Below are 12,056 nucleotides of genomic sequence, written 5' to 3'. Positions count from 1 at the left end.
GAGCTTGGAGGGCCTCCCGCTGGATGGGCGCAGGCACTCTTGGTTGTACGGGTGCTGAATTGGAAGAGTCCCCGGCGCAAGCTGAGAAGCTTGGGTGATGTTGCGCGTACTGATGGGTACCGTGAGAGGTCTGCAGTGGCTTAATCCATGTGGGCGCTGAAGTGACGGCATGGGTATCTCCTTCCTTCCTTTTTGCCCCGGTTGCTCTGATCCTCCTAGCGTTGGTACTTGTGGAGGGGACATAATCGAACTTCGATTCTTTCCCCGGCGAATACCAAGTCCGCGAAGCTGGAGGGCATGTAGCCCACTAACTTCCCATAGTAAAACACCGGCAAGGTGTCTGCTATCATGGTAATCATTTCCCTTTCGACCATGGGAGGGGCCACTTGTGCTGCCAGGTCCCTCCACCGCTGAGCGTACTCTTTAAAGGTCTCACTTTCCTTTTTAACCATGTTCTGTAGCTGAGTGCGATCGGGAGCCATATCGGAATTGTACTGATATTTCCTAAGGAAGGCAGTAATCAGATCCTTCCAAGTGCGAATGCGGGAAGCTTCCAGATTAGTGTACCAAATGACCGCGGCTCCAGCCAAGCTATCTTGGAAAAAGTGCATTAACAACTTTTCATCCCTAGAATGCACCCCCATCTTGTGACAAAACATCTTGAGATGGTTCTTAGGACAAGTCGTCCCTTTGTACTTGTCGAAATCAAGTACCTTGAATTTTGGGGGGATGACGACGTTCGGTACCAAGCAAAGATCCGCCATGTCCGCAAACGGATAGTCACCAAAGCCTTCAACAGCTCTCAATCTCTCTTCGATGAGGTCGAGTTTCCTTCTTTATTCCGCTGCCGGGGGTGGTCCTTCTGTGGACAAGAATATTGGTTGTGCTGGGAGGTTGGGCTGAGGCAATGTGTTGGGTGCCAGCCCCTCAACGGGTACCGGGGGGTAGAAATCGATGTCACCTTGGGCATACTCCCTACGATCCTCGTGAACCTCGTCCGACTGTCGAGGAGGCTCCCCTTCAAGGATGGGGGAAGGGACATGACCGGCTTCGTCACACATGACTGGTGGCGTGTAATTAGGTGGTACTCCATAAGGGTAAGCCACCCAGTTGTATCCCAAATGGGGTTGCTGATGTGCCCCAGTGTGCTTTTTACTCATCCAACCACGTTTGGGAGAGGATGGTGCCCGGAGAAAAGATACAGTTTTCTTCCCCCAAGAGGACATCCTAGAATCTCCTCAAATTCTTCAACAGTCGGTACTAATTGGAAGTCTCCAAACATGAAGCATCTCAAAGGCTGGTCATAGTATAGGGTGAGTGATACAACGGCCTCCGTGAATAGCTCCGCTATGGTCAAATCTAAAATCTTTCTGTACGCCTTGCGGAAGGCTTGCATTTGGAGAGGTCCCATTAACCGCCCCAACTCCTTAAGGCTGGTGGCATCTAGGCCCTTAATCTTGACTTGATAGAATCTTTTTTCGGTTTGATTTGTTCCCATGTTTTACTAAAGTGAAACAAAACCCAGTGCAATCAAAACTCCGACATCTATCATGGGTGGAATGGATGAATGCATGAAGAAATGGATATGACACAGATGCAATTTATGAATACGGGAGCCCGGGAAATTGTCCCCTTCTTAGATACAACGTTTGGGGCAGCACAGTGCCCGACGTATGTATTTAATAAGGTGGCACGGACTCTCCGTTGGTTTGCCAAAGTGAGGGGATCAAGACGAAACCCGCGCATGATGCATATACAAAAGGCACAACATGACAATATCCACAAACAAATATAACACAAGGGGTACACGACATTTGACTACATGCATGGTAGTGTAAAAATGCCACGCAGCGTGTTCGCTTCGTGCCCCTATTTTAGGGACCTACATGGGAGGGAGCTAAAAGGGTTTTTAGTGGTAATTCCCAAGGTGGTCATATCTCTCTTAATGGTCTCTAGAGGTATCATCCCTTTCGAAGAACATATTGCGGCAATAGGGACTACTAGCGACAATATGTTATCAAAGAGGAAAACTCTAGATGAAGGTTCATTGTAATCAAGCAAGTCGGAGACCTAGCATGACCACAGATTCACCTCCACTCCTTATGTTCCCATGGACTCGGGTATAGGGCCCCTTTTCAACTTACCGTGTGTGCAAATAGTGTTGGTGTTTGTGTGCATCAAATGAATAAATATTTACCTCATGCATACATTTTTGAAACATACTAAAGGCACCGAAAGAGTTTATATATACAAGAACATAAGGAAAAAGGCAAAGAGAAAGAATAAAAGGGAAGTCATAGTAAGGAAAGCACACTGATTGATTGGCCTAACTCTCTAACAATAGAACTCAGTGGAGTCGCCAACTGTCGCAACCTACCCTTCGGCGGGAGGGCGACGCGAGGGCTCACGGGTGCATCTTCCAAGGAAGGAAAACGCGCGGAGTCGCCACCAACGTCTATTCCAGGAAAACGTCGGAAAAATCGGAAAAGGCGTAGTCTATGAACTTTAAGTGTGAAAGGTTCGAGAGTTGTATTTACGCACGGGGAAGGTATTAGCACCCCACGCGTCCGTCACAAGGGACGGCAGCCTTTAATCAAGTGTGCAAATATGACTTCCATTTGTTTTATTTTCCCTTTTACGTTTTTATGTCTTTTTGTGCCTTTTGTATTTTTTATCTTTGTTTGGTCGACAAGGGTGTTTCCCTTGCTCCTACGTATTCCTCAATTATGAAAAGGAAATCATACCTACGTAGTTCTTTGAGAACTAAACGTTGGTTAAATTGTTTTTATCCTTTTTTTGCAAGATATATTTTGATTGAATGAAAGGTTGATCGAGGCCGTACCCGAATCAAATAAACATGAAAATGCAGTAACTAGGAAGTGATCCTAGGTCGTTTCCCAACGAGCAGTGACAAACCAAATGTTCATAATATACTTGCAGTAACAGTAACGATTGGGGGGGGGGGTTTGTTTGTTTTGTGATTAAAGAGTAGAACAAGTAAACTGGAATATAAAATTACTAATATTAAAAACGGGTTGTTTCCTTTGATTCAGAAACCATTCTCTTATCCTGGGTTATGGAGAATTCGTCCCTAACAGTCAACCACTTAATCCAACCCTATTTCAATTTACTAAGCGAAAATCAACTTAGGGTTGTCAATACGTGATTAGGCACCACATACACCAGTTAGCCCTTCGTCCATTAAGCATGAACGCAAGTTAGGCTCAGAGGCAATTAATCGAACACGAAGTGTGCACTGATTAATATTCACGAATTTGGGATAACTGGTGAAGGGAAAACTTCCAGGAAACCACATTACAAGCGAAACCTCAAAGAGAGTTGGGCTTCGTCCTCAAAAGGAAACAACACCAGAAAATCTAGCCTTCCATGAATTCAAACAGAAAACGCAAATGAAACATGAAGCAGAAACGTAAATGAACAGAAACAAAGATGAAACAGAAACGTAAATGAGAGTAGAAGAAGAAGCAAGAACGAAATTGTAATTAGAAACAGAAAACGTAAAATTGCATTACGTGAACAGTAGCATTAAGCAGAAAAACGAAAACCCTAAAACAAAAGCTCTGAATAATGAATAGCATAACAGAATGCCTTGCACAAATCCCAAGGCTGCTATTTAAAAAGAGTCACTCAAAGTCACTGGGCCCTATTACAATACTCTGGCCCAAAACGAAATAAACACTGAACAACATAAAATAAAATTACGAAATTTCCTAATTAGAAATTAACTAAGGTAAGCGCTGCTTTATTTGCCCTCTTCAAGTCCATAACCAAAATCCAGATTAAGCCCAATGTTTCATTAATTCCTGAAATTAGATTAAAAACATCAAATTAGCTAAATGAGCCCAAATAATAAAACTGTCTGATTAATTGACAATTAAGACCAATCAGTAATTAAAATGGTGCAAAAAGGGTTTAGAAAATAGAAGAAAATGATGGCACATCAAAACCCCCCACACTTAGCCTTTTGCACTCCTGGGCAAAATGAAACAAAGAACAAAATCCAAGGATATCAAAGAGAGACAAACAAACACATTCATATATTTCTCAATGAACATCAAGGAATGAAAGGAATGGGTAACATCTAACATTAGGAGATCCAAAAAGTCAAGACATTCATGAAAATCATCCAAGCAACCCAATCATGGAAAAATAGTTAATCAGCTCAAGAATGAAAAGTGATAAAGCCTCACAAGATATACACTCTATCTCTCAAGTGTCTAGGCTACTATTTACCCTCAAAGCACCCATGAAAGCAAACACCACATAGACTTGGCAAGATTCTAAAATTGACAATCAACCCACAAACACAAGCACATGAGGATCAAAAGGTCTTTTAAGGTTGTAATGGGGCCAAGGACAAGGTATGGATAAATATGGAATAAGTGGCTAAATCCCAAAGGAATAGAGGAGCAAAGGGGAATAAGTGCATATTAAGAAAAAAAAAAAGAAAATAAAAAGAAGTAAAGATAAAAATTAAACATGAAGAGTTTCATCATTCTTGTGCCATTTAAGATCTTATTCACTCAACTTTATTGCTTTTCTTTTTCTTTTTTCGAATTTCTTTTTTTCGAATATTTTTTTTTTTTTACTCTATAGCCTTTGAGAAACAACATTTCATTCAGCATGTCCAACATTTAACCAATATACAATGTACATCAAGTATGGCCCAAAATACATCATGAAGCATAGCCAACAAAACAAGTTGTCCAATGAAACAAAAACCCCCCATACTTATTCCCAAAACAATTCCAAAGCTCCAAAATTCCTTAAGGATATGGTGATATCATGGTTTTTCACTTAAGGCTTGTAGTGAGCTTCAAAACAAGGAAAGGGAAACAAGGCTCAAAAGGGCTATCAAAGGAATTAATTCAAGGTAAGTCCATTTGGCTAGAAGCTTATAAGAACAAAATTGCCTCAATCATTTCCAAATATGCATGTGAATTAGGACGCATCAACAAGAATCAAGCCAAGGCTATTGTGCAAGCAATCAATGGGGCAAAACACACCAAATGATTATGATGATGGATGGCTCAAATTCTCACAAAGGTAAAATCATCACTTTCAAATTGAGCTTTCAAAACTATCATGACATGTAGAGAAGAATCAAGGATTTCAAGTCACAAAATGTCAAGAACTTTTATTTTCAAAACAATTACCCATTTCTTGAACATATCCTATAATTCAAAGAAAAACATGCAAAGTCGTACGTGCACACAAAATTGACCCAAAATACTAAACTAAAAATCCGACAAAACTAACAACATTAACAAATTAACACAACTAACAAATTAACAAAACCAACAAAACTAGCAAAACCAAAGAACACTCCCCCCCCCCCATACTTAAACAACACATTGTCCTCAATGTAGCACAATTAAAAGATTAAAAACAATTAAATCATCAAAGAGAATCGGACAAGTGTAATAAAAGCAAAGAAGGAGATAGGAAAAGAAAAACTCCCTAAGTCATGGTGGAGGAAGAGTAGGGTGGAGTAAGGAAGTCTCTTCCACCACTACATCCACTAAAGAAGGGTTCGTGAGGAATGGCTTAAGTCGATGTCCGTTGACCTTGAAACTCTTGTTTGTGGAGTCGCTTTTGATCTCAACTGTACCATAAGGAAAAACATTAGTAACAACAAAAGGACCAATCCACTTAGACCTCAACTTACCACTCATGAGTCCAAGCCTAGAATTATACAATAACACTTTTTGCCCAACCACGAAGTCTTTTTTAACTATCATACTATCATGGAACTTCTTTGTCTTTTCTTTGTAGAACTTGGCATTCTCGTAGGCTTCTAGGCGGATTTCATCTAACTCACTCAATTGCAACTTCCTTTCCTCGCCAGCTTGATCCATAGAGAAGTTGCAAGTCTTCACTGCCCAGTATGCTTTGTGCTCAATTTCCACTGGAAGATGACATGCCTTTCCAAAGACAACCCGATAAGGAGACATTCCTATGGGTGCTTTGTAGGCTTTCCGATGTGCCCAGAGAGCATCATCAAGCCTGGTACTCCAATCTTTCCTGCTTGGCTGCACAATCTTCTCTAGAATTCTCTTGATTTCCCTGTTAGAAATTTCTGCCTGTCCATTAGTCTGGGGGTGGTATGGTGTGGATACCCTGTGTACCACCCCGTACTTTTTAAGCAGGGCATGCATTGTCCTATTGCAAAAATGGGTTCCTTGATCACTAACAATTGCTTTAGGTACTCCAAACCTGCAAAACAGATTAGACCTGACAAAGTCTGCGACAACTTTAGCATCATTAGTTCTAGTGGGCTTGGCTTCCACCCATTTTGAAACATAGTCAACTGCAGACCTCAATGAAATGGCACTGACATTTTTGGGATTTTGGACAGCTTGAGAAGGCAGCTTGTCAGAATTCTGGGACTGTTGTTGATTCAATTGGGTAGCCAATTGTCCCATCTGATTGGTTAAGCTCTGAATGGAGGCTCTGGTCTCTTGCTGAAACTGCATGTTCTGCATAGTCATTTGCCTCACAAGTTCTTCGAGGGAAGGTTGTGGAGGGGCCTCAACTGTTGGCTGTTTCTGGGGTTGTTGCTGTTGTTGGATTGGTGGAGGAATGTATGGTCTGCTTGGGCCAGCAGCATTTTGGAAGGAAGGAGCAGGCTGCTGTTGTTGTTGCTGAGGGCTGGACCATCTGAGGTTAGGGTGATTCCTCCATCCAAGGTTGTATCTGTTGCTGGAGAGGTCATAATTGTTCTGCTGTGGTTGATTTTGCTGCTGAGGTTGAGGAGGTCTATTGTAAATATTTGCAGCATAAGCTTCAGGCTGCTCAATTGCTCCAGGTTGCTGCATGGAAGGGCAAAGGTCTGTATGGTGGTCAGCAGAGGAGCACAAACCACAAACCCTTGCAACAGGTACAGATTTCTGATTCAAGGCCAGCTGGGTTACCAAGTTAACCAATGCATCCAGTTTGCCTTCAAGCTTCTTAGTTTCAGATGATGCAGATGGGTTTGTAGCTACCTCATGCACTCCTCTAATGACTATGGCATCATTTCTGGCGCTAAACTGCTGGGAGATGGAAGCCATCTTCTCAATTAAATTTCTGGCTTCAGCAGGAGTCATGTCTCCAAGGGCTCCACCACTGGCAGCATCTATCATACTTCTCTCGATATTACTGAGTCCTTCATAAAAATATTGGAGAAGAAGCTGTTCTGAAATCTGATGGTGGGGGCAACTGGCACATAGTTTCTTAAATCTCTCCCAGTACTCATACAGGCTCTCTCCACTGAGTTGTCTAATACCTGAGATATCCTTCCTGATGGCTGTGGTCCTGGAAGCAGGGAAAATTTTTTCTAAGAATACTCTCTTAAGGTCATCCCAGCTCGTGATGGACCTTGGAGCAAGGTAATACAGCCAGTCCTTTGCCACTCCCTCTAATGAATGAGGAAATGCCTTCAGAAATATGTGATCCTCTTGGACATCTGGGGGTTTCATGGTTGAGCAGACAATGTGAAATTCTTTCAAATGTTTGTGCGGGTCTTCACCTGCAAGGCCATGAAACTTTGGAAGCAAATGAATCAGTCCAGTTTTAAGAACATATGGGACATCCTCATTAGGGTATTGGATGCACAAGCTTTCGTAGGTGAAATCAGGTGCAGCCATTTCCCTTAGAGTCCTCTCATGGGGTGGAGGTTGTGCCATGTTCTCAGAATGTGCAAAATCAGAATGTTCAGAATCAGAATGCTCAAAATTATAATGCTCAAGATCAGGATGTTCAAAATCACCAATAACAGAATGCACAGATTCACCAGTAATGGAATGCTCAGAATGATCAAAAGGTATAAAATGATGTCTAACTAATCTATGAAATGTCCTATCTATCTCAGGATCAAAGGGTTGTAAGTCCGATGGATTACCTCTAGTCATACACTACATTCAGCATGCACACAACTAGTTGCCTTATCATGTAAATAAAGGTGTAGGTTTGAACTACAGCTACCCTCAAATGATATCCAAATGACTTGAAATTTTTTGAGCAACCTTATAAAATGATGAGAAGATAGCACAAAAAATTTCAGACAAAAATTCAAAGTCTAACTATGAAAGCTAAAAATGGTCAGTTAAGAAAAATAAGTGAATAAAACTTGAAAAATAAAAAACTTTTGACAGAATCGCTTTTTTTGGACGATGGAGACCTCAGCCGGCCTATGGTGGGCTGCAATGGCGTAGGAAATTTTTTTCTACCCCAAATGCATATATAATAATTGCGATTCTGATAACCGGAGCAAAAGTTATGGTCGTTTGAAGTTTTGACAAACACAAAATTTGCTAGTTTTTTGGAACTTTCAAATCTGACCAAACTAAAGGCTCTAGCTATTTTTCCCACAAAATATGGATTAAAAGAAGTTACCACAAAAAACTTCAGCCAAAAATAACAACCCTAGCTACTAAAACAAAAAATCTCAAATAATTCAGCATGGGTGGTCGCTAAAATCCGTCTCTAATTGATTTCTACTACTACTCTGTTTTTGCCGCAAGCACAATCTTCACAGCAAAACACCCAAGACTGAAACAGGGGAAACGCTTAATGGAAAAAATGAAACAGAACACACATTAAACAAAATACCAGGACACTAAACAACACTAACACACATACTAACACAATACTAACAATTTAAACATAAAACACGAAAGGATTAAACACACAACACTAGCTAGCTATTATGAACCTTTGGACACTGCTCCCCGGCAACGGCGCCAAATTTGATCGAGGCCGTACCCGAATCAAATAAACATGAAAATGCAGTAACTAGGAAGTGATCCTAGGTCGCTTCCCAACGAGCAGTGACAAACCAAATGTTCATAATATACTTGTAGTAACAGTAACGATTGGGGGGGGGGGTTTGTTTGTTTTGTGATTAAAGAGCAGAACAAGTAAACTGGAATACGAAATTACTAATATTAAAAACGGGTTGTTTCCTTTGATTCAGAAACCATTCTCTTATCCTGGGTTATGGAGAATTCGTCCCTAACAGTCAACCACTTAATCCAACCCTATTTCAATTTACTAAGCGAAAATCAACTTAGGGTTGTCAATACGTGATTAGGCACCACATACACCAGTTAGCCCTTCGTCCATTAAGCATGAACGCAAGTTAGGCTCAGAGGCAATTAATCGAACATGAAGTGTGCACTGATTAATATTCACGAATTTGGGATAACTGGTGAAGGGAAAACTGCCAGGGAACCACATTACAAGCGAAACCTCAAAGAGAGTTGGGCTTCGTCCTCAAAAGGAAACAACACCAGAAAATCTAGCCTTCCATGGATTCAAACAGAAAACGCAAATGAAACATGAAGCAGAAATGTAAATGAAAAAAAATGTAAATGAACAGAAACAAAGATGAAACAGAAACGTAAATGAGAGTAGAAGAAGAAGCAAGAACGAAATTGTAATTAGAAACAGAAAACGTAAAATTGCATTACGTGAACAGTAGCATTAAGCAGAAAAACAAAAACCCTAAAACAAAAGCTCTGAATAATGAATAGCATAACAGAATGCCTTGCACAAATCCCAAGGCTGCTATTTAAAAAGAGTCACTCAAAGTCACTGGGCCCTATTACAATACTCTGGCCCAAAACGAAATAAACACTGAACAACATAAAATAAAATTGCGAAATTTCCTAATTAGAAATTAACTAAGGTAAGCGCTGCTTTATTTGCCCTCTTCAAGTCCATAACCAAAATCCGGATTAAGCCCAATGTTTCATTAATTCCTGAAATTAGATTAAAAACATCAAATTAGCTAAATGAGCCCAAATAATAAAACTGTCTGATTAATTGACAATTAAGACCAATCAGTAATTAAAATGGTGCAAAAAGGGTTTAGAAAATAGAAGAAAATGATGGCACATCAAAACCCCCCACACTTAGCCTTTTGCACTCCTGGGCAAAATGAATTTGTTCTGCCCTCCTTCCCCTATTTATAGGGGAAAAGAGGGAGGTGGTTGCCGCCCAGCTCGCCCAGGCGAGCTGGGTTGCTTCCATTAGAAGGCACCGCCTTCTAGTGGAACATCCTGGAAGGCCCAAGTGGGCCTGATTGCTATTTGTACACCCACTCTGCCTTTTTTGCTGATTCTTTTTCCGTAATGTTATGGAACTTTACGAATTACGTAACGATACTTGTTTTCTATCCATAATGTCACGAAACCTTACAGATTACGCAATCGTCCCCTCTTTGACTTCCGAAATGTTACGGAACTTTACAGATTGCGCATTAACACTTCCTTTTAACTCCCGACATGTCGCGAAACTTCACAGATTGCCTAACGATGGGTGTTAAGTACCTCGAAGTGATCAAGCGAGGGTCGCATCCCAACAAACAGATGATCCCCGGACGAAATTAGGGTATGACAAGAAGACTAGAAGGCTTAAGGAGATGCTTAATCGATTCATACAGGTAACTATGTCCAACCATATGAGCACAGAAGCCTCCATCAAGAACTTGGAGATACAAGTGGGGCAATTAGCCAAATAAATGGCTGAAAGACCTACCAGCAGCTTTGGAGCCAACACAGAAAATAACCTGAAGGAGGAATGCAAGGCGGTGTGGACTAGAAGCCCGCAGAGAACTGAAGAAGACCAGTCTGAGGAAGGAAAAGCAGACAAAGACAGAAAGATAGAAGAAGAGAAGAAGGAAGAAGAAGAAGGAGAGAAGACGGTCTTAATCCCTAAGACCAAAAGCCAGTTAGCCCGAGAAGCTAGGAAAAAAGAGCCACCAGTCCCTCTAAAGGAGCCCCCATATCCTTTAGTGCCATCAAAGAAGGGTAAGGAGCGCTACTTCAAGCGTTTCTTGGAGATATTTAAGGGGCTGGAGATAACCATGCCATTTGGGGAAGCCTTACAGTAGATGTCGCTCTACACCAAATTCATGAAAGAGATCCTCACCAAGAAGGGGAAGTACATTGACAATGAAAGTATTATGGTGGGAGGCAACTACAGCACAGTGATACAAAGGAAGCTGCCTAAGAAATTCGAAGACCCCAGGAGTGTGACTATCCCTTGCACTATAGGGAAGGAGTTGGTAGGAAAGGCCCTCATTGACTTAGGAGCAAGTATCAATTTGATGCCCATGTCAATGTGTAGGAGAATTGGAAACCTAAAGATTGAACCTACAAGGATGACACTCCAGTTGGCATACTGCTCCATCACAAGACCATTCGGGGTAGTTGTAGACATCCTGGTCAAAGTCCATCACCTCACTTTTTCGGTGGACTTTGTAATCATGGACATTGAAGAAGATGCTGAAATCCCCTTGATTCTAGGTCGGCCTTTCATGGTGACTGCAAAGTGTGTTGTAGACATGGGGAAGGGTAATTTGGAGATGAGTGTGGAAGACCAAAAATCTACATACAACTTGTTTAAGGGAATTAAGCATCCTAGTGATAGCAAGACTTGTTTTAAGGTGGAGGAAATTGAGCAAAAAGCTAACCCCGTTGGGGGGCGCCTAAATTCTGTGGTCCTAGAAGAAGATAAAGCCAAGCCAGTTGAGAATCATGCAGACTCTTCTAGGGTCTTTTTAGGGCCAATACAGGTCAAGATTTGAGCCACTCTAGACATTCCACCAGCTCCTCCACCAACGTTCCCTTCGCCAGATGTCCCTCCTCCACCTGTCAGTCAGACATTTATGCCTTTTGCTAAGCCAGAATGACTCCTGACTATGTTGCATAGCCTTCACCATGGTGAGTACCTACTGATGCAAAGCCTCCACTATCTCTCCCTCCAGCAGCCCATGATGACACCCAAGGCATTCCTAGCCCGTGTTGCTTGGCTAGGAGACCAACTTTCTTTTGATAGGGGGTGTCACCTTTGGTGTAGCTGACGATGATGTCACAGATATTGAAGTTGAGGATGATTATGTTGCAGACATTAGTGGTGCTCATAGAGCTTGGGATCCAGGGCCCACACAAGATTGAGACCTAATTTTTTCAGGATTTCTTTTTCTTTCTTTCGTTTTTTTATATTTCTTGTCTTTACTTTTTGTTTTTCTTTTCATCTTACTTTAATTT

General features: G+C 41.5%; 1 protein-coding gene and 1 non-coding gene across 2 annotated transcripts; both read left to right on the top strand.

Annotated features, from left to right (window-relative positions):
* Positions 1–7,203: 7,203 nt before the first annotated feature.
* Positions 7,204–7,310, top strand: LOC114372703. Its single transcript, XR_003658273.1, has one exon. It is a non-coding gene; the product is annotated as a small nucleolar RNA R71 (small nucleolar RNA).
* Positions 7,311–10,897: 3,587 nt separating this feature from the next.
* LOC114371625 lies at positions 10,898–11,593 on the top strand. The gene has a single exon (XM_028329001.1). The coding sequence runs from the start codon at positions 10,898–10,900 to the stop codon at positions 11,591–11,593; it is 696 nt and encodes a 231-aa protein (XP_028184802.1).
* The last annotated feature ends 463 nt before the right edge of the window (positions 11,594–12,056 follow it).

The sequence above is a fragment of the Glycine soja genome, chromosome 10 (genome assembly GCF_004193775.1).
Source record: "Glycine soja cultivar W05 chromosome 10, ASM419377v2, whole genome shotgun sequence".
Lineage (NCBI taxonomy): Eukaryota > Viridiplantae > Streptophyta > Magnoliopsida > Fabales > Fabaceae > Glycine > Glycine soja.
Note: the sequence above shows the minus strand (reverse complement) of the source record. Positions and strands in the feature narration are given on the sequence as shown.

What these genes read in the sequence shown, in the direction of transcription:
- LOC114371625 (XM_028329001.1), top strand. Translation starts at nt 10,898, where the DNA reads ATGTCGCTCTACACCAAATTCATGAAAGAGATCCTCACCAAGAAGGGG.